This window comes from Mustela erminea, chromosome Y (assembly GCF_009829155.1).
Source record: "Mustela erminea isolate mMusErm1 chromosome Y, mMusErm1.Pri, whole genome shotgun sequence".
NCBI classification, from domain to species: Eukaryota; Metazoa; Chordata; class Mammalia; order Carnivora; family Mustelidae; genus Mustela; species Mustela erminea.
In genome coordinates, this window is record NC_045636.1 from 3,794,543 (window position 1) to 3,818,420 (window position 23,878).

Here is a 23,878-nt window from a genome sequence, read left to right on the forward strand (position 1 = left end):
GACTACATCAAGATCAAAAGCTTCTGCACACCAAAAGAAACAGTCAACAAAACAAACAGGCAACACAGAGAATAGGAGAAGATACTCGCAAATGACACTGCAGATAAAGGGCTGATATCCAAGATCTATAAAGAACTTCTCAAACTCAACACTGAAAAAACAAGATAATCATTCAAAAAATGGGCAGAGGACATGAACAGACACTTCTCCAATGAAGACATACAAACTGATGGAAACCTTCCATCATTAGCCATCAGGGAAATTCAAATCAAAACCACATTGAGATACCACCTTGCACCAGTTAGAAAGGGAAAAATTAACAAGGCAAACAACGAGTGTTAGATAGATTGTGGAGAAAGGGGAACCCTCTTACACTGTTGGTGGGAATGCAAATTGGTGCAGCCACTTTGGGAAATGGTGTGAAGATTCCTCAAAAAATTAGTAATAGAGCTACCCTATGACTTGGCAATTGTATTTACCCCAAAGATACAGATGTAGTGAAAAGAAGGGTCATATGTACCCCAATGTTCATGGCAGCAATGTCCACAATAGCCAAACTGTGGAAAGAGCTATGATGTGCTTCATAGATGAAGAATATGTGGTATATGTACACTCCATATACAATGGAATATTACCCAGCCATCAGAAAGGATGAATACCCAACTTTTGCACCAACATGAATGGGACTGAAGGAGATTATGCTGAGTGAAGTAAGTCAAGTACAGAAAGTCAATTATAATATGGTTTCATTTACTGGTGGAACATAAGGAATAACACAGAAGCCATTAGGAGAAGGAAAGGAAAAGTGAATTGGGGGAAATCAGAGGAGGAGACAAACCATGAGACTATAGACTCCGAGAAATAAACTGAAGGTTTCAGAAGGAAGGAGGATGGGGGGACAAGTAAGCCTGGTGGTGGTGATTTTAAGGAGGGCATGTACTGCATGGAGCACTGGGTTTTATACATAAACAACACATCATCGAACACTGCATCAAAAACTAATGATGTATTAACATAACACAATTTAAAAAAAAAAAAAAAAGCACCACCTTCTGCTCAGGTCATGATCCCAAGGTCCTGGATTTGAGTTCCACCTCAGTCTCCCTGCTTAGGGAGGAGTCTGCTTCTACCTCCCCCTCATCCCCACCCACAGTGTTTCTCCTTCGCTCACTCTCTCAAATAAATAACCTTTTAAAAAATTAGTTATTGTGAAAACTGATTCATTTTATAATTATTTAAAACAAATTACAAGAAAACAAGAAAATAAGTTTGAAAGGGAGATAAAGAATGGTGAAGTTAAAATACGAAAATTCAGGATATGGGATTTTACGATAGAAACAGTGAAGTAGTAGTTATGGTAGAAGCGTTCATAGCTAGAATTGATGAAAGGTGAATTCTCATAGAGAAACAAAATAAACCCCTGGTATTTTATTTTTATTTTTTTAAGATTTTATTTGTCAGGGAGAGAGAGAGAGAGAAAGAGAGCACAAGCAGGCAGAGCGGCAGGCAGAAGCAAAGAGAGAAACAGGCTCCCCGCTGAGCAAGGAGCCCAATGTGGGACTCCATCCCAGAACCCTGGGATCATGACCTGAGCCAAAGGCAGAGGCTTAACCAGCTGAGTCACCCAGGCGACCCAACCCCTGGTATTTTAAATTAAAAAGTCACATCTCCTACCAAGAAAAACCGCCATAATCCAAAACAAAGAGATCTTATGGCAGAGAAGAAAAATAAATTAGATTACTTATAAATGTTAAGATTCAGAGTTGATGTCTCATAAATCAATAATCCAAGAATATTTTTAATGTATGGTGAAGAAAATAACTCCTACGCCAGATTTACACATATTCAGAGAAGTAACTTTTTAAGAATAAGGATAAAGAAACATTTCTTTTTGACAAATAAAACAAATTAATGATTAAATACTTCTACTTAAAAATTTCTAAAGATTTCATGTCAAACAAAAAGGAACAGTCTTTGAACATCAGAGTTTCAAGAGAAATGGTAAACCAAAAAGAGAAAGTATACACATGAATAGGTGTATATTAAGCTTGAAAATATAAAAGAATAGGGGCACTTGGGTAGCTCAGTGGGTTAAGCCGCTGCAGTCATGATCTTTAAAAAATCTTTAAAAGAGCCAGCATGCGGGGCTCAAATCTTTAAAAAAAATAAAATAAAATAAAATATAAAAGAATAAACATATCTATTTTATAGAGCAAAAAAAAAATGTTTAAGCCTAAATTTAAAAAAAAATTTTTTTAAGATTTTATTTATTTATTTGACAGAGCGAGATCACAAGTAGGCAGAGAGGCAGGCAGAGGGAGAGGAGGAAGCAGGCTCCTCCTCACTTTGGATGGGGCAAACCCACTGGGTGGCTCAGTGGGTTAAAGCCTCTGCCTTCAGCTCAGGTCATGATCCCAGGGTCCTGGGATTGAGCCCCGCATCGGGCTCTCTGCTCAGTGGAGAGCCTGCTTCCCTTCCTCTCTCTGCCTGCCTCTCTACCTACCTGTGATCTCTGTCAAATAAATAAAGTCTTATAAAAAAAAATAAAAAGATGTCTCTTAAAAAAAAAAAAAAGGTATTAAGAAGAAACACATATAGGGGTGCCTGGGTGGCTCAGTGGGTTAAAGCCTCTGCCGAGCAGGGGTTAAAGCCTTTGCCAGCATGCGGGGCTCAATCCCAGGACCCTGGGATTGTTAGGGCCAATTTAATGTTAAAACCTGTTTACCTATTAGGGCCTGCTTAGCCAGAGTGACTCCATATTGCCTAGGTAGCCATACTGTTGTTTACATCCATGGACTTCATTCTGGGAATAAATGCCCCAGAAGTTCCTAGTATCAGTTTCATGTATCAATTCTGGGAGTAAACGCCGTAACAATAGAATCCACGTACCTTGGGTCTGAGGTTATACCCTGTAAGACCAGCATGTGAGATTGGGAGGGGGTCGCTGTCTTCGGAGGCGGCCCTGGCCAATCAGTCTGACTTCTAATGCTTGGCACAGAATAAAGCTTTACATAACTTTCACTTTGTCTCAGGCTCGTTCCTTTGATAATGGACCCCAACATTCTGGGGGCTCGTCCGCAATCAAATGACGAGAACTAAGCCATCATCAGAATTTCTGGGAAAAGCCTCCAGAGGTAAGATCTCGAGATTTTATTCTGTGGGATCTGGTCTATCTGGTTGCGGAGCTTCAGGGGTATAGCCCACTGGGGAGAAGCTGGATGCAGCATTGCTCCCCAGGGCTGGAGTGGATGCAGGGATGCCCCATTCCTAACTGTAGATCGCCAGGGTTTCGAGTCCCCCTAGGCACTCAGGGGACCTACCAGGGGGTTCAAGTCCCCCTAGTGGTCACCAGGGGTTCAAGTCTCCCTAGGCGGTCAGGGGCCCGAGAAAATCCCCACCAGCAGCAGGTTGTGTTTTTGAGTTGGGATTGTTTCTTACACAGCCTTAGACTTGGTATCTGGTTGAGGAGGGCTGCTGGGTCTGGTCTGCGGTTGCCTTTGTCTTGTCTTTTTGTTGTCTGTTGTTTGTTGTGTTTGAAGAAATGGGACAAGCGGAGAGTAAGGGACCTATGACACCCCTAAGCCTTGTTCTTCAGCATTTCAAGGATTTTCAAAGTTAAAGCCACCCAGTTGGGTGACAAGGTTTACCCAGGAAAACTCTAAAACTGGGAATCCTTTCTCTGCCTTCTGGATGCACTACCCCTTCTGTTTCTGCACCGACTTGGGTGCAGCCTGCATAACTGGCCTCTAGACTGTCCTCAGTGCTTCCTGCACCATGGCTCCTTCCCTCATCACGTCAAGAAGCAAGAAGAGCAGCCCCTGGACCTAACACCCCCCACTCCAGATCTTCCCACCCGTGTCTCAGGTAAACATTAAAAATGGAGTGGGTCCAGGTGTAACATAAAGCAGTATTTGAACTAAGTTAAGTTTGTTGGTTTAATGAAGATAGACATGTCTTTTGGGACGCCTGGGTGGCTCAGCTGGTTGGATGACTGCCTTCGGCTCAGGTCATGATCCCGGAGTCCCAAGATCGAGTACCGCATAAGGCTTCCAGCTCCATGGGGAGTCTGCTTCGCTCTCTGACCTTCTCCTCACTCATGCCCTCTCTCACTGTCTCTCTCTCAAATAAATAAATAAAATCTTTAAAAAAACAAAAAAAGACATGTCTTTAAAGTTATAGCAGTAAATGTGAAACTTCCAAGTTCACCAAAAGTCAAATAAGCTCATTCTATTTGTTAAAATCTGTAAGCAAAGAAATAACTGAACTGATGGTTAATTGTCTCAAAGTTTTAATGGGTAATTATTAAAGTAGCTTTCAAAGACTTTGGTAACCTAAAAGTTTAAAGTTTTGGTTGGATGACAAATGGAATTAAATTATAAATATCTAGGGGGCGCCTGGGTGGCTCAGTGGGTTAAGCCGCTGCCTTCGGCTCACTGGGATCGAGTCCCGCATCGGGCTCTCTGCTCAGCAGGGAGCCTGCTTCCTCCTCTCTCTCTCTCTGCCTGCCTCTCTGCCTACTTGTGATCTCTGTCGAATAAATAAATAAAATCTTAAAAAAAAAAAAATTATAAACATCTAGGTCTTAACCAAATCTAGGATAAAATGCTGAAGCATTTAGTACCTGATGTAGGTTTGTGCTTTTGACTTCTTACTGCAAAGAAACTAAGAATATTTAAATCTGCTGGTTAACATGTTTTGTGCTTAACTGATTCATAAATCTGCCATCTACAGAATTCTGTTGTAACTATTCACTGGTTAATACTTAGCCATCACTAGAGACTGAAGTGTTTCTAAGAACAGAAAATTCTGCTAACTGTAACTAAGACTGATGGAAGTAAGGGAAACAACCCTATATGTAAAAAAGTAGGAGATACATAAGAAAGATAAGAAATGGGAATACATTTTGTTAAAGATAAAAGGTAATTTTGTACTAAATCAGATGGTGTTTGGAAAGAAATGGCTTGGGACAAAACCTGGATGCAAAAGAAAGTTGTAAAAGGTTTGTGAAGGCAAACACATACACAAAAAAGAGGGCCTAAGAGAATAAGTAGTTTTGTCTTAAAGTAAAATGTCTGGTTGCACCAGAACATGAAATGAGGTAATAAAAACTAAACTTAAGGGAGTCTGCTTCGCTCTCTGACCTTCTCCTCACTCATGCTCTCTCTCACTGTCTCTCTCTCAAATAAATAAATAAAATCTTTAAAAAAACAAAAAAAGACATGTCTTTAAAGTTATAGCAGTAAATGTGAAACTTCCAAGTTCACCAAAAGTCAAATAAGCTCATTCTATTTGTTAAAATCTGTAAGCAAAGAAATAACTGAACTGATGGTTAATTGTCTCAAAGTTTTAATGGGTAATTATTAAAGTAGCTTTCAAAGACTTTGGTAACCTAAAAGTTTAAAGTTTTGGTTGGATGACAAATGGAATTAAATTATAAATATCTAGGGGGCGCCTGGGTGGCTCAGTGGGTTAAGTTAAGTGGGTTAAGTAAGTTGTAGGCGGCTTGGGAAAGTGACTTTTATTTGCCTTGGTTTATAGGTTTGAAAGGAAACAATGAAGTAAGTTGAAAATTTGACCATTTTAGATCCGTTTTGATGGATTTATTCACAAGAAGGATAAAAAGACTAATAAATCTCTTCCTGTAAAATGTTTCTGTTCAAATGAGGCATAGTATTTAAGGAAGGAAGACTAAAGCCCTGTGTCATGGCAAATCTATATTGGTGATCCACTCAAGTAAATGTTGACTATTATGTAAACTAAAAGGACACTGGCATAAAAAATCTGCTTTCTCTCTGTTCAAAAGACAAAGTTTTCTTAAATTAATTGATCTACTGTTAAGAGAATGTAAATAATTTTCTCTTTGCCTGCCCAGAGAAACCAGTTTCTAATGTTTTATTTTATCAGATCTTAAACATCAGTACTCCTATTTAAGCATGTGCTTTAAAACTTAGATTTTAACAATTGTCAACAAGATTTAAATTGTAGGGACGCCTGGGTGGCTCAGAGGGTTAAGCCGCTGCCTTCGGCTCAGGACATGATCTCAGGGTCCTGGGATCGAGTCCCGCATCGGGCTCTCTGCTCAGCAGGGAGCCTGCTTCCTCCTCTCTCTCTCTGCCTGCCTCTTTGCCTATTTGTGATCTCTCTCTGTCAAATAAATAAATAAAATCTTTAAAAAAGAAAAAAAAGATTTAAATTGTAAATGATATCTCTTTGACTCATAAGGTTTTTCCTTGGTATGCTGTTACTCAGGAAGTGTTCCTAAACCAATGATAAACGTTGGGTTACATTTGGGTAAATGCTGGAACTACCCTAGAGGTTCTATACATTTCCTAAAGTTTTAATGTTTTGATAAAGGTCACCACTTGATATTTAACCATATAATGAGTTTTTTTTCATTTGTAATTGTTTTAATTCTCTTGTAAAATGAATTCCGCCTTAAAGGAAATTCATATGAGAGACTTTCAGGACAAAACCAGGTCTCTGATATGCTGAAATCCTGGAACTGAAATGGGTTAAAAATTTCCAGAAGTAAGAGCTACATTCAAACTAAACCAGAATTAGTAACATGGACTAGATGAACTGAAAAATTATAATGTTATGTCTCTTAATGTTTTGTATTATTTTAAACAATTAACTGGTTTTGTAATATTTACTCTTCCAGACTAGGGAAACTTTTTCTTAAGTTATTTGTATCTTACAGAAATGTAAAAGTATTCATTTGTAAACGAATCAAGGCATTCAACTTTTCTATCTGAACCTTCTGAAATTCAAAAGGTCTCAGTAAGTATTCTTTCATCCATGGCAATCAGTCATTTGCATAAGTTCCATAAGAATCTGTTCTCCTTATAACAGAACACCACTGAAAACACTGGTTATTTTACCAAGGCATTGACTGGAATGTCATATTTTAGAAAGACTCAGATATGACCAGACAGGTTAAAGGAACTAAGGTTGACTTTATAAAACCTGGAGCCATAAAGCCCCCTGAAACTGTTGGCCTGATACCTTGCTTACAGAGTTCCCAGCAGCCTCACCAGGTGAGTAAAGGATGTTATTTCCTGGCAGGGGCAGGAACCTCAGGATATACTTGGGACCTCCGGAAGAGGAATTCACCCAAATAGACAGGTATTGCAGGCATGCCTGATGGCAATTACTTGGCTTGGCTTCTGGCCTGGGGAGGCTATTACAAGTTCAACCTACAGATTCCTTTTAAGAAGCTCCAGCAAAGCAGATTCTAAAAGATCTATATAATCACTCAATGTTCTTGCTGAGCTTATGTAAATAATTAGGCCAAGTTTGTTAAAACTAGACTTGTTTTTCAAATAAATAGTCCTGATTTAGCGATCTCTGAAATGAAGGTTATTTTAGAGAAAAAAATTATGTTTTAATAACATACTTTTATGGATGTTAAATTCTAGATTTGGTTGTCTTTACATGTTTATTTATCTAAGCTAGACAACTTAAGGTAAACTTCAGAGAAGTTGCACAATAGCTTGTTTAGATGATATTGCCTAATGTTCTACAGGGATAATAACAAAACCCATATATGGGGTTATATAATAACAGAACCCATAACACAAATATAAGTTAGTTTTTATGAAAACCTTTTCAGGCTAGATAGAGGCTTTTTCTGCCAAACAAGAGATAGCAGGAATAGCAGCCAAAGTGCTCTAGAAAAAATAATTCCTAGGTTTGGGTTGCCTCTCACAATCAGGTCAGACAACAGCCCTGCATTTATGAGTTCAGTCTCACAGGCATTGGCCAAGGCCATGGGCACTAATTAAAAACTATACTGTGCCTACCGGCCCCAGAGCTCCGGAGAAGTAGAAAAAATGAATCGGACTCTTAAAGAAACCTTAACAAAGTTAATTCTGGAAACTGGCAGTGGATAGGTGGATCTCCTTCCCTTCGCCCTCCTTAAGGCACGATGTACACCCTATTTAAACAAGGTTACCCTATTTAAACTAATGTTCGGGAGACCCCCCTCTACTCTGCCCACGGCTACAAGAGCTTGCCCTAGCAGAAATGACTGATAACTCTGTCCACCAGTCACTGCAGGCACTACAGTCTGTCTTAGAAGAGCCCACGCAGAGATCTGAGCTACCTACACTGAAACAGAGACAGAAGTGGAACCACATCCTTCACAACCCAGACACTTGGTTTGGATACGCTGCAACCAAGTGGGACTCGGAACCTTGTTAGAAGGGACCATTCACTGTCATCCTGACCACCCCCATGGCAGCACACATGTCATGTCAAACGAGCCGAAAACAAGAACACCTTCCAAAAATGGGAGCCACTGCCAGCGGACCCCACCAACTGTGGACTAAAACAAAGACTCAAAAGGGTTTCATAACTTGGTCACTTTTAACCATGGACCTACTGAGCAGCAGCCAGGGGACACCTCATCAGCCTAAAACAGCCCAATGAAAAATTAAAAAGACAGCAGATAAAACAACACTCAAGGTTAACTGCAAAATAAAAGAGGGCTTGACATACTATTCCTAGAAAAGGGAGGCTCTGCATAGCCCTGGGAGAAAAATATTGCTTCTGGGTAAATTATACTGAAGTCATCAAAAACAGTCTGGCAGCCATTAAAAAGAGAGTAGATGAATGCAAGCAACAATGCAGGAACTCCCAGGGATGATAAAAGTGTGTTCAACTGGTCTCCATGGATAACTTCCCTAATATCAGCAATTATAGGCCCCTGGTTTTACTATTACTAATGCTACTTTTTGGCCACTGCATTATTAATGCCCTAATGTCATTTATACAAAAAACTGGGGCAATAAAAATGTTAGTCCTGCAAACTCAATATAACCCATTAAAACAGAAGAGATAAAACTGGCTGAAAAGTCAAAGAATTGACTAATCTCCAAAGAAAAGGGGAGAATGTTAGCGCCAATTTAATGTTAAAACCTGTTTACCTATTAGGGCCTGCTTAGCCAGAGTGACTCCATATTGCCTAGGTAGCCATACTGTTGTTTACATCCATGGACTTCATTCCAGGAATAAATGCCCCAGAAGTTCCTGGTATCGGTTCCAGGTATCGATTCTGGGAGTAAATGCCTTAACAATAGAAGCCACATACCTTGGGTTTGCGGTTATGCCCTATAAAACCAGCCTGTGAGATCGGGAGGAAGTCACTCCCTTCGGAGGTGGCCCTGGCCAGTCAGTCTGACTTCTAATGCTTGGCATAGAATAAAGCTTTGCATAACTTTCACTTTTGTCTCAGTCTCTTTCCTTTGATAACAGACCCCAACAGGGATCATGACCTAAGCTGAAGGCAGACGCTTAACAACTGTGCCGGATGCCCCTAAAATTTCCCCTCTTAAACTGCTATTATTCTGTCTGGAACAACTGTCTCATAAGGCTTTACATGAACTCAGTGTATATACAAAGCTAAACACTATTTGTCTAGGCTCTGGCCATCATGGTAAAACAGAAATCAGAAAATGAATAATTGTTCAATACTAGGTAAGATGCACTACCTTTTAGCTTCTTCCCAAGTAAGTTTTGCTCTACCCATATTGTCTGGCTGTTCCAAAGAAATCTGTCATGTAATTAGTTAAATTTTCAGACATCTTAATGGGTCTGACTCATGATATGAGATCACCTTGGATAAAACTAGTAGTTTCTGCATGCTACATGATGAAAACAAATTAAAAAGTCAATGAGGGCATTTCCCAATGCTTTCTTTCAAATTTATATATTAATATGAGTAAACTGGTGATAGCAGTTGTTTGTCTATCATGCAAATAACCAAAGATGGTAGCTTTAAGTATTTACTTTCAGGGAAATCAGAAGGACCCCTGTAGCTACCAGTTGAAAAATCCAACGTTTCACTCTATTCCTGTTGTTTTTTTTTCTTGCCATCACAAATGCAGAATGGAAACAGTGATGGTTATGGCGGTTATGCACACTCTGGGTTACTGAAAGAGCAACCAATACCAGTAACCCTGATCTGTATTCCCACTACGTGAAAAAAGCACTATATGGAAGGACTTATGAGAACAGATGGTTTCAAAGGCTAATGACTTTCCCTATCTGTGCTGTTAGTATGAGTTACAAATCACATTACCTCTTCCTCAGGGGACAGGCTGCCTTTGCTACTGCTGACAGGAAACCCACTGCCAAATTCTTTGGAATGAATGTCTGCTCCATACTCAACCGTCACATCCTCCTCAATGCTGCTCACCAGTCTCCAGAATTCCTTCTCCACAAGTTCTGTAGGTACCATCTGCAACAAAAGATGTAAAAGATGATCACAGTACACTATATTCTGGCCCCATACCTGTATGAGCATAAGACTTATCAGACAGGAATCCCTATATCCCCACTCCACAATCACATACATGCACAGGCATGCTGAAGTAGTCAGCCTTGAAGGAATCAGCCATTTCACCAAAGCTCTGCAAAGTGTACTCCTGGGTGGCCTGCTCGAAGCCAAAGGCTTCAGGGGGCCTCTTACACTCCTAAAATAGAAAGTATTTCAGCAAGAAAGAGAAAACAGGCAAAGAACCCAAAAAGAACAGGAGATAATACCTTATGTTCTACCCTCCCCCTTTTCTTATGTTTCAAGGTAGGATGGTTTCTTCACTATCTACTAAACCTATTTTTTTCCTTTGGTCATATGGTTCACACCCTTTGTATTATGGTCCTTCCTGTCCATGTTTTAAATGTATACAATCTGTACAACCATTCTTGCTTAATAACCTATAGGTGATCAAAACCTGACACAAACACTAAGAAAAGGGCAGCCAGTAATATCTACTCTAGTTTCCCTTAAAACCAGGAGGCTAGATTTTTAAAAACTACCAAGAACTAAATTTAAAATATTTATATTCAACAGTCATACCGCCATGATACACTTCGGGCATCTCCAGACCCCTCTAGGGATTTCAGGAAGGGGTGGCATTAGGCAGAAGATGTGATAACTGTCATCGCAGCCCTCGCACAGAAGTAACTTATCATCCTCATCCCCTCGGGAGCATATTCGACAGAGGTATGAGTCCATCTACCAGGAAAAATAAAAATATAAGCTGCCTGCTCCATGATACCTTACCCTAGGTTTCCAAACCACTTATCTGAACAACTAACACCAACCAACGACTAGTCATGTTATATTCATGAGTTCACTATATGGGGGAAAAATATGACAGGATATAAACTACTGTAATTTAATACATCAAGAAATAATTTAATACATCAAGAAATAAACCATGCTTAAGGTGTTTAGAGAACAACAAAGTAAATTTTAGTATAAGATTTAATGGCACAAACCTAAATGATGAAGGTATAAACCGCCATGGATCACTCAAAAAGTTACATATGGTTAATAATAAAATATGCTCAACACAAATTGAACATAATAAACCCTACTGAACAAACATCCAGTAATACCTGTTACTGTGTAAAGTTTACTCTAAAATGTGTCTTCAATTTTCATAATGAATAGGTCACCAAAGTAGCATGCCATTAAAACAAAACACTAGGGGGCAAGGCCGAACAACTTTGATACTTAGATACCACAGAAATAATCTAGTATTAAGATCAAAAACAAAACACATCAAAACATTTTTAGCAGAATGAATATTAGAAAAACCACTTGGGCACCTGGGAGGATCAGTGGGTTAAGCCTCTGCCTTTAGCTCAGGTCGTAATCTCAGGGTCCTGGGATAGAGGCCCGCGTTGGGCTCTCTATTCAGCAGGAAGCAGCCTGCTTCCCTATCTTTCTCTGCCTGCCTCTCTGCCTACTTGTGATCTCTTTGTCAAATAAATAAACAAATAAATCTTTAAAGAAAGAAAGAAAGAAAAAAACACTTGAAGTGAGAACAGGGTACACTGGAAGAATCAAAACTAAAATGATCACGAAAAGAGGAAACAGGTGACTCAGAGAGTAGGACAAAATATATGTCTGTATGAAGACATAATATGTCTGTATGAAGCTGGAGATACATATATATAAATTTTCATATTAATATAGGAGACACACATATGTCAATGTACAAATATATACACATATATGTATGTATTTACATACACCCCCGTACAATTAGCTTTCTTACATATACATGTGTAGCAGTGACCTTTAGTCCCAGCAATTTCAATCCTTTCACATACACAATAAAAATGCCTACGTATCTTTCCTAATGGCATGTATTTTAACAGTAGTATTATTCAATTTCTCTCCAAACTGCCAACTACCAAAAATTCCATGAATAATAAAGAAACTAAGAAATCATAGAGGTATTTTTAAGAAATGTACTTAATAAAACACAATACAGTGAGAACTTAACACAATATAAATAAAGTGTATCAATCAACAAGGAAAGCAATACAACATTATACACTGATATTATTTAAAAGTACAAAAATAAAGAAAGCTGTTTTTACATATTAAAAATTTTTTGAAAAAAAAATTTTGTGTATGCATGCTATACTGTAACAAAAAAAGGCAACAGGCGCACCTGGGTGGCTCAGTGAGTTAAGGCCTCTACATTTGGCTCAAGTCATGATCTCAGGGTCCTGAGATCAAGCTCAGCAGGAAGTCTGCTTTGCCCTCTCTCTCTGCCTGCCTCTCTGCCTACTTATGATCTCTGCCTGTCAAATAAATAAATAAAATCTTTAAAAAAAGGGGGCAATAGAACTAGGTGACCAATTAGATGTAAAGGTAACAGAAAAGTCCTAAAGACTCCAGACTTCACATTTGGATGACAAAATCTTGCTACAGCCCATAACAAAACAAACTCAAGGTCAAATGGGGAAGTGATCATAATATATATAATCCCTAAGTGATGAGGAAGAGATAAGAGAAATACAGGAGCTGGAGTTTAAAATACAAGTCTTTCCAAAAACAAAATTTTTAGGGACAACTGAAAATGGCTCAGTCAGTTACATGTGTGCCTTCAGCTCAGGACACGATCCCAGGACCCTGGTATCTAGTCCCACATTTGAGCTCCCTACTCAGCGGGGAGTTTGCTTCTCCCTCTCCCTGCCACTCCCCATGTTTCCGCTTTCTCATTGTTTCTCTCTGACAAATAAATAAATAAAATGTTTTTAAAAAGAGGTAAAATTTTTAGGAACATCAGTAATTACAGAGTAGGTGTAGTCAAATAAAAATTAGGAAAAAATAAAAGTACAATTTGCTAGAAAAGAAAAAAGATAAACAAGAAAGGAAACTGACCATTCCATAAACCATAGACTCCAAAATATTCAAGTGATTCTAAAAATCCTTCTAAGTAAGCAGCACAAAATGGGAAAAGAGAAGTCACAGACATTAAAGGCACAAGGCAAGATCTGCTATATGAGATGTGCTATTTTTGAAGCATTTGCCAAAAACAACCCGCTTTCACATTATGTCCTACAATATACAGGTCTAAGTCAAGCTGAGAAAATACTTGTTACGGGTATTGGAAAAGATTCAGCAGTATGGGAGAAATTTCAGATCTTAAAAATAGGAGATGCAAATTTCCCTCCTAAGTATAATACCCTGAGTATGTTTCTACTCCTTCCTAACCATCTGTTTCTTCATATACAAAAATGGAAGGGAGGAGAACGTAAGGTGGATTAACTCCAGGTTCCACCAAGTTCTGAAAGTTCAAACACAGAGGGGAAGAGAAAGATAGTGGAGGAGTCAGGGACCCCGTTTCAACTGGTCCCTTGAATTTAGCTGGCTATCTACCAAGCTATTCTGAACACCCATGAAATCAGCCTCAGATTTAAAACTGTACATCTGGATCAATCTGGGGGCAGATGATCATCAGTCAAGAGGTACAAAGGAGGGGCGTCTGGGTGGCTCAGTGGGTTAAGCCTCTGCCTTCGGCCCAGGTCACGATCCCAGGTTCCTAGGATTGAGCCCCGCATGGGACTCTCCCCTCAGCAGGGAGCCTGCATCCCCCCCCACCACTCTGCCTGCCTCTCTGCCTACTTGTGAGCTCTATTTGTCATATAAATAAATAAAATCTTTAAAAACAAAAAACATAAAAAAGAGGTACAAAGGATAGAGCTGTGATTGCTTGGGCAGATCTGGGAGGATAAACAGAAGAGGGAGGGAGCCCACCAGAAGCTAGCCATTGGAAAGTAACATAATACCGCAGGGCAAAAGTGTCCTGCACCTGAGGACCAGCAATAGCTTGGAGACCAGGGGAGGCAGGTCAGAAAAAGACTGATAACAGCACTCAAACAACACAGGGGCTTAAGGGGCAAATTCAGGGACCAGGAAGCTGCAAGCCCCGACCTCAGCCTGCAGGCCTTGGGGACTGGCCACTGGCACCTCAGGTGCCACCCGAGCCCACCCAGATCCAGACTGTTCACAGTTTGGAAGACACAGAGGGTAGAGTCAAGTGGGGGTCCGGGCTGACTGCTAAAAGGATCACTGTGGGTGTGCACCATCTGTGGGAGGCTGCCATTTTCAGCGGTGCTTACAGAGGGGAAGACTGTGTGTTCCAAAGGGTTCAGAGAGGAGCAAACTATGGCTTCTCTTCTCTAAGATGGAGGTCTGGGTGCGGACATTTTCCTTTGCTCTGACCCTCCAAAAAGATGTGAAAAGGTGCTGGAAAACGAAACCCGAAACCCGAAACCCAAAACCCAAAACCCAGCTTCAACAGAGCCCACCCCCTTGATATGGGGCAGAGCAACTCCGCCCAAGTAGGACTGACTGAAAAACAATATGGCATGACCCTCTCCCAGAAGACAAGCTGGAAGAACAAGAGGATGACAACCCAAGGGTACCTAAAACTGTAAAACCCTAACACTAGGGGAAAATGGTATATTGGACTTCTGTTGTTGCCTCACTGCCTGTGTATTTCTCAGATGCAACTATTCACTTTTTTTTTAATTTTTGCTCATGTGTTTTCTGTTTTCTTTTTTCCATTTTTTCTTATCATGTTTTCTTTTTTATCATTTCAATTAGGTGATTAATACAACATATCCCATAGTGACTTTATTTTTAATTTTATTTTTTCAGTGTTCCAAGATTCATTGTCCATAATAACTTTTTAACTAAAACTTTTTCACACATACACTTTATGTGTATATACATACATACATTAAACTTATATATATGTTGAATATATGTATACATTGAATATATATACACATTGAAGCTTACACATATACATACATATATATACATATATACACATACATGTGTGTACATATACGTGCACACATACATATACATATATATACATGTGTGTATATATGTATGTATAAGTTTTAATGTAGTCCTTTTCTCCCTATTCAATACTGCCTTTATATATATATATACACACCAGTTTTAATTTCCTGTATTTCTGGGAAGTAAGGTTTTCAAACAAACAAAAGAACAAAATATTATTTCAAATAAACAGAAAAAAATACACCCAGGAAGAACTGAAATCACCCCACCACATCCACATCAAGAGATTATAGCCACCTTTCCTTAGACCCCCTTTATTGTTCTTTATTTTTGTGAGTCTTTTTATTTGTTTTTGGTTTTATATTTTATAATCTTATTCTTGGGATTCATAATGGCTGGGGGCATTTTTTGGTGGTGGCTTCCAATTCTTCTGAACTTTCTGAGACTGCACTTTGCCTGGACTGTGGTTGATATTTTCGACTGTACATCCTCTCAACCACAACTCGAGAATAACCAGGAGGAGGAACTCCCAACAAGAAAACATCCAGAGACAACAGCCTCTCCCACAGACTTAGTGGATATGGATATAAGCAAGATGTCAGAAACAGACTTCAGGGCAAGAATTATGGGACAATAGCTAGGCCTGAGAAAACCATTAACAGCAGCATAGAATCTCTAAGGGCAGAAATGAGAGTTAATCAGGCCAAACTTAAAAATGAAATGCAGTATAAACCAGATACTCTAACAACTAGGAAGAAGAACGAATTAGTGATCTAGAAGATAAACTGATAGGAAGGAAGAGGAGGAGGCCTGGAGTAAACAGTTTAAAATCTATGAGAACAAACTTAAGAGAAATCAATGACACTATGAAACATGTCAGAATTTTGGGGATCAATGAGGGGTAAGGAGAAAGAGAAGACTAGGAGATATATTTTTAACAAAACCATGAAATGTTACAATGTCAGAATTACGGGGATCCCTGAGCGGGCAGACAGAGAGACTAAAAGATATATTTGAGCAAATTGTAGCTGAGAACCTCCCTAACCTAGAAAAGGAAACCAGCATGTGCGTCCTAGAGGCAGAGAAGACCCCTTCCAAGATCAAGGAGAACAGAAAATTCACAAATCTTAGAACCAAGGACGCCATCCAAGGGCAGTTAAGGGGAAGAGAGTCCTTACATACAGCATAGGGACATCAGAGTAACATCAGAGTAACGTCAGACCTATCCACAGAGACCTGGCAAGACAAAAAGGGCTGGCAAGACATATTCAGGTTATTAAATGAGAAGACCACGCAGCCAAGAATTCTTTATACGGAAAGGCTGTCATTCAGAATGGATGGAGAGAAAACGAGCTTACGAGACTGGCAAAAGATGAAAGAATACATGACCACTAACCTATAGCTCTGCAAGAAATATTAAAGGAGGGGTTCTATAAAAGGACAAAGATGCTGAGAGGAATATGGACCAGAAATTTACAGAGACAATCCACAGAAACATGAACTGTACAGAAAAGAGGATGACAATAAATCTGTACCTTTCATTAGTAACCCTCAACGTGAACGGCCTAAATGCTGCCATAAAACAGCACAGGACTGAAGACTGCATACAAAGACACAACATATGTTATCTAAGAGACTCATTCTGAGCCTAAAGTAACATCCAGACTGAAACGGGATGGAGAACCATTTTTCATGCCAATGGAACTCAAAAGGAAGCAGGGTAGCAATTCTTTTATCAGACAAACTAGAATTTAAAACAAACACTGTAATAACAGATCCGGCAGATACATTCGTAAAGGGTCTAACCAACAAGAAGATCTAACAACTGTAAATACCTATGCCCCCAACATAGGAAGAGCCAACTACGTAACCCAACTGTTAACCAAAATAAAGAATCAGACTGACAAGAATACATTAATAGTAGGAGATTTTAACACTGCATTCTCAGCACTGGACAGATCACCTAAACAGAAGATCAACAAAAACGTAACTTTGAATGACACACTGGCTCAGATGAACTAAGAAATATGTACAGAATAATCCACTCTGAAACAACAGAATAATCATTCTTCTTGACTCCACATGGAACTTCCTATGAAATAGACCACATACTGGGTTACGAATCAGGTTTCAACCAATACCAAAACACTGAGATTATTCCCTGCATATAGATGACAATGGCTTAAAACTCTAACTCAATCACAAGAAAAGTTTTGAAAAATTCAAGCACTTGGAAGCTAAAGACCATCCTGCTTAACATTTGGGTTGGGCATCTGGGTGGCTCAGTGGGTTAAGCCGCTGCCTTCAGCTGGGGTCATGATCTCAGGGTCCTGGGATCGAGTCCCATATCGGACTCTGCTCAGCAGGGAGCCTGCTTCCCTCTCTCTCTCTCTCTCTCTCTGCCTCTCTCTCCATCTGCTTGTGATATCTCTCTGTCAAATAAATAAATAAAATCTTTTAAAAAAAAAGAACATTTGGGTCAACCAGGAAATCAAAGAACAACTTAAACAATTCATGAAAACCAATGAGAATGAAAGCATATCGATCCAAAACCTACAGGCTATGGCAAAGGCGGTCCTAAAGGGGAAAGAGAGAGTCATCCAAGCCTCATTCAAAAATACAGAAAAGTCCCAAATACACAAACTACCTTTATACTTTCAAAGAATTGGAGAATAAAAAAATTAAGCCCAACCAATGCACGAAAAGGGTAATAATTAAGATCAGAACGGAGATCAATGAATTACAAACCAGAGATATAGCAGAACACATCGACAAAACTAGAAATTGGTCCTCTGAAAGAATTAATGATATTAATAAACCACTGGCCAGACTTAACCAAAAAAGAGAAAGGACTCAAATTAGTAAAATCAGGAATGAAAGGAGAAAGATCATCACTAACACCAACAAAATAGAAACAATTAACAGAAATTATTATCAACAGCTAAATGCCAATAAGTTAAGCAACCTAGAAGAAATGGCTGCATTCCTAGAAACCTATAAACTTCTAAGACTGAAACGGGACAACTGACAACGTGAATAGACCGATGACCAGTAACAAAATTAAAACATTAATTAAAAACCTCCCAAAAGGGACGCCTGGGTGGCTCAGTTGGTTAAGCAGCTGCCTTCGGCTCAGGTCATGATCCCAGCATCCTGGGATCGAGTCCCATGTCGGGCTCCTTGCTCAGCAGGGAGCCTGCTTCTCCCTCTGCCTCTGCCTGCCATTCTGTCTGCCTGTGCTCGCTCTCTCCCCCTCTCTCTCTCTGATAAATAAATAAAATCTTTAAAAATAAATAAATAAATAAAATAAAAACCTCCCAAAAAACAAGAGTTTAGGGCCAGATGGCTTCCCACGAAAATTCTACCAAACATTCAAAGAAGAAATCATACCTACTCTACTGAAGCTGTTCCAAAAAACAGAAACAGAAGGAAAACTTCCAGACTCTTTCCATGAAGCCACCACTACCTTGATCCCAAAACCAGGCAAAGACCCATCAAAAAGGAGAATTTCAGACCAATATCCCTGATGAATACAGAAGCCAAGATGCTCAACAAGATCCTAGCTAATAGGATCCAACAGTACGTTAAAAAGATTATTTACCATGATCAGGTGGGATTTATCCCTGGGATGCAAGCCTGGTTCAACATTCGCAAATCAATCAACGTGACAGAACAAATCAATATGAGAAGACAGAAGAGCCACATGGTCCTCTCAACCGAAGCAGAAAAAGCATCTGACAAAATACAGCATCCTTTCCTGATTAAAACTCTTCAGAGTACAGGGATAGAGGGAACACTCCTCAACTTCATAAAATCCATCTATGAAAAACCCACGGTGGATATCATTCTCAACGGGGAAAGCTGAGAGCCTTTCCCTTAAGATCAGGAACACGACAGAGATGTCCACTCTCACCACTACTGTTCAACACAGTACTAGAAGTCCTAGCAACAGCAACTGGACAGCAAAAGGAAATAAAAGGTATTCAAACTGGCAAAGAAGTCGTCAATCTCTCTCTTCTCAGATTACATGATACTCTTCGGTGGAAAATCAAAATTCTCCACCCCCAGATTACTAGAACTCATACAGCAATTCAGCAACACGGCAGAACACAAAATCAATGCACAGAAATCCACTGCTTTCTTATACTCTAACAATGTGACTGTAGAAAGAGAAACCAGAGAAGCGATTCCATTTACAACAACACCAAGAACCATAAGATACCTTGGAATAAATCTCACCGAAGAGGTGAAGGATATATACTCTGGGAACGACAGAATACTTATGAAAGAAACTGAAGAAGACAAAAACATGGAAACACATTCCATGCTCCCAGATCAGAAAAATAAACACTGTCAAAACGTCTATCCTCCCCAGAGCTATCCGTACTTTCAACGCCACCTGCATCAAAACACCAGGGCATTTTTCAAAAAACAATCCTAAAACTTGCAGCAAACCAGAAAAGACCCCAAACTGCCAACGAAATGTTGAAAAGTAAACAAAGCTGGGGCATCACACTGCCTGGCTTCAAGCTTTATTACAAAGCTGCAATCACCAAGACAGCATGGTACTGGTATAGAAACAGACACATAGACCAGTGGAACAGAGTAGAGAGCCGAGATATGGATCCTCAACTCTACGGTCAACTAATCTCCCACACACCAGGAAAAAAATATCCTTTGGAAAAAAGACAGTCTCTTCAATAAATGGTGCTGGGAAAACTGGACAGCTATGTATAGAAGAATGAAAGTCAACCATCCACTTACAACATACACAAAGATAAACTCAAAATGAATGAAAGAACTCAACGTGAGGCAGGAATCCATCAAAATCCTATAGGAGAACATAGGCAGTATCCTCTTCAACACCAGCCACAGCAACTTCTTTCGAGACGTGTCTCCAAAGGCAAGGGAAACAAAAGCAAAAATGAGCTTTTGGGACTTCATCAAGACAAAAAGTTACTGCACAGCAAAGGATGGTCAACAAAACACAGAGGCAATCCATGGAATGGGAGAAAATATTTGCAAAAGACATATAGACAAAGGTCTGATATCCAAGATCTATAAAGAACTTCTCAAGTAAAATCTAAAAAAAAGAAAGGTGAGGGCACCTGGGTGGCTCAGCTGGTTAAGCAACTGCCTTTGGCACAGGTCATGATCCTGGAGCCCTGGGACTGAGTGCCACATCAGGCTCCCTGCTCATCAGGGAGTCTGCTCTTCCCTCTAACCCTCTCCCTCTATGCAGTTTCTCTCTCTCAAGGAAATAAGTAAACTCTTTTAAAGAACTTCTCAAACTCAATAGCCAGAAAACTAATAATCCAGTCAAAAAATGGGCATAAGACAAGAAACAACACTTCTCCAAAAAAAGACATACAAATGGGTAACAGATACATGAAAAAATGCTCAACATCACTAGCCATCAGGGAAAGACAATTCAAAATGACAATGGGATACCACCACAACCAGTTACAATGGCAAAAATTAACAAGAAAGGAAAAAACAAGTGTTGGAGAGGATGTGAAGAAAGGGGAATCCTCTTACACGTTGGTGAGACTGTAGTTTAAGTTGGTGTAGCCACTCTGGGAAACAGTATGGAGGTTATTCAAGATGTTAAGAATAGAGCTATCCTCTGACTCGGCAATTGCACTACTGGGTATTTATCCCAAAGATACAGAGGTAGTGAAAAGAAAGGGCACAGGCTACCCCAATGTTTATAGCTGCAATGGCCACAGTTGCCAAACTGTGGAAAGAGCCAAGATACTCTTCAAAAGATCAACAGATATAGATGATATGGTGCAGATATACAATGGAATGTTACTCAGCCATCAAAAAGTATGAACGGCTAGCATTTGCATCAACATAGATGTAACCGGCGGGTATTATGCTAAGCGAAATAAGTCAAGCAGAGAAAGACAATTATCATTTGTTTTCACTCATATATGGGACATAAGCAATAACACGAAGGACCACAAGAGAAGGGAGGGAAATCCAAAGGGGGAGAAATCAGAGATGAAGATGAACCATTCTCTGTTTCTCACAGACTCCGAGAAACAATCTGGCAGTTTCAAAAGGGAGGAAAGTGGGAGAAGGGGATAACAGGGTGATGGTATTAAGAAGGGCATGTGTTGGGGCGCCTGGCTGGCGTCAGTGGGTTAATGCCTCTGCCTTCGGCTCCGGTCATGATCCCAGGGTCCTGGGATCGAGCCCTGCATCGGGCTCTCTGCTCTGTGGGGAACCTGCTTCCTCCCCTCTCTCTCTCTCTGCCTGCCTCTCTGCCTACTTGTGATTTCTCTCTGTCAAATAAACAAAATCTTTAACAAAAAAAAAAAAAAAAAAAAAAAAAAGAAGAAGGGCACGTGTTGTGATGAGTACTGCATGTCACACCTATATAATGGCTAACTAAGCATAATAAAAAATACATATATACATATATACATACATACTTACATAGTTTCACTTGGGAGAGAAAAAGTGTTAGAAAATCATAGGTGGGGAACCTGGGTGACTAGGCGTCAGTGGATTAAAGCCTCTGCCTTGGGCTCAGGTCATGATCCTCAGGGTCCTGGGATGGAGCCCTGAATCAGGTTCCTGCTCAGCAGGAAGCCTGCTTCCTCCTCTCTCTCTGCCTGCCTCTCTGCCTAGTTGTGATCTTGGTCTGTCAAATAAATAAATAAAATCTTTAAAAAAAATAATAAATCATAGGTTAAGTCCTTACAAACTGGGCACTACTGTGATTCCTTCTTAGTTGCATGGTCATCTTGGTACAGGGCTCTCCACTGTGATTCAGGTCCTCTCTTGGCAATGGTGACATCCTTTTCCCATCCTCTCTTCGTTCCTCCTTCATCAGAACCGTGCGAGGGCATATGACACCTTCTTTATCTAGGGCAGTCAGAAACAAATCTGAAAACAAATCTATTCTCCCATCAAAGTCAACAAACCAACTCTCCCACTTCTGTACTTTAACCCACACATTGTCTCTTGGCCTTATTAAGCTTCACCTTTCTTCCGTAAAGTCTTATCCCTGGCCATTAGCCCCAAGCCCATCATCTTGGGACCAGCCCCATAGATCTGCAGTTTCTTCAGCTCTGGATTCTTCTCGATATCTTCCTCTGTAGGTTCTGGCTATAAAAACAAGGTTCAAAGAAGGAAACAAGTTACATATATGTATGTATACACACATACAAATACATATTTCAGGCAAGATCTAAACTTCCATTATTTGCAAATTATCTTGGAAAGTATCCCAAAAGAAGTCACAGAGACTTAAGTCAATCAACAGTTTATACTTATCTTTAACTATTTTAAGATTTATTTATTTATTTATTTAAGGAGAAAGCGAGAGAGTCAACACAAGCAAGGTGAATGGGAAAGGGAGAGACAGGCTCCCACTGAGCAAGGACCCTGATGTGGAGCTCGATCCCAGGACCTCAGATTATGACCCAAGTCAAAGGCAGATAACTGACTTAGCCATCCAGGTGCCCCTAATTTTTAACTATTTATTCATGATGTATTCTTACCCGTAGGTAAGATGTGGCCAGACAGGAGTTAATGAGAAATTTCAGTGATAACTACCTTTCTCAAATGTTTTCCTGCTATGAACAAAATAGTAAAATAGTTCTGTGTCCGCAAGGCTAGTTCAGCTTAAGTAGCATAAAATATATAACTAATACTACAGAATTCACTAAATACAAAGGAGTCCTTCTACAGCTCAGTAAGATACAAATGGGAAGTTAGGAGGATTCCAGTTTGAACTCAAAGCAATAGAAATAACTTTCTTCTCACAATATAATCGGGGATCCTAGAAAACTGTAAACCCATTATGTGTCATAAATACACATACTAAATACCATTTTCAGTATATCTTTTTACTGCACATCATGAGGTATCTTTTATCCGTGTTTGAGTCTACTTTCATTCTACTTTTAAAGCCCTACGGTAGTTCTCCCTTTTATTTAAAATTTGAGGTTTTTGTAGATTTTATTCTATACTTATATACAAATGCACATAATAACATATTTTCTGATTCTGATCTAGTCCCAAAGTAACTTATGTAGAAAATGACATATAATGTACAACCATGATAAACCATGATACCATGATAAACACAGGATCAACTGGGACAGAATGGGGGTAGTAAAAATAAACTCCCAATGATCAGACACAAATCAAGAGAAACACAGGAGTCTGGAGCTCAAAACAGGTTTGTTCAATCAAAACCACAGTGAGATACCAACTCATACCAGTAAGAACAGCTAAAATTAACAAGTCAGGAAACAACAGATGTTAGCAAGAATGCAAAGAAAGACAAACCTTCTCACACTGTTGGTGGGAATGCAACCTGGTGCAGCCACTCTGGAAAACAGGATGGAGGTTCCTCGAAAACTTGAAAATAAGCTGCAATCCAGCAATCACACTACTGGGTATTTACCCCAAAGATACAAAAGTATTATCTTTGGGGTAAATGAAATGAAGGGCCATGTGCACCTGAATGTTTACAGCAGCAATGTCCAAAATAGCTAGACTATGGAAAGAACCTAGATACACACACACACACAAATGGCTATGCAGCCATCAAAAGAAATAAATTCTTGCCATTTGCAACAACGTGGATGAACTAGAGGGTATTGTGCTGAGTGAAATAAGTCAATCACAGACAATTATCATATGATCTCTCTAACATGAGGAATCTGAGAGGCAAGGCAGGGAGTCATGGTAGGAAGGAAGGGGAAAACAATGAAACAAGATGCGACCAGGGAAGAA

At 39.7% G+C, this 23,878-nt stretch overlaps 1 protein-coding gene across 12 annotated transcripts in view; it reads right to left on the reverse strand.

The window, feature by feature from the left end:
* LOC116583910 (lysine-specific demethylase 5D) overlaps positions 1 to 23,878 on the reverse strand; it is a 58,608-nt gene that overhangs the window by 19,590 nt on the left and 15,140 nt on the right. For 10 of the 12 annotated variants that reach the window (XM_032331920.1, XM_032331921.1, XM_032331919.1 and 7 more), the window contains 5 exons: positions 22,117 to 22,240; positions 21,834 to 21,997; positions 10,859 to 11,017; positions 10,356 to 10,475; positions 10,082 to 10,240 (listed from right to left, as the gene is read on the reverse strand). In XM_032331920.1, coding sequence (XP_032187811.1) covers positions 10,082 to 10,240; positions 10,356 to 10,475; positions 10,859 to 11,017; positions 21,834 to 21,997; positions 22,117 to 22,240 — 726 coding nt within the window. Of the gene's footprint in view, positions 1 to 10,081; positions 10,241 to 10,355; positions 10,476 to 10,858; positions 11,018 to 21,833; positions 21,998 to 22,116; positions 22,241 to 23,428; positions 23,447 to 23,878 lie in introns of those variants that run through there. The other 2 variants (XM_032331925.1, XM_032331922.1) reach the window with 2 other exon arrangements.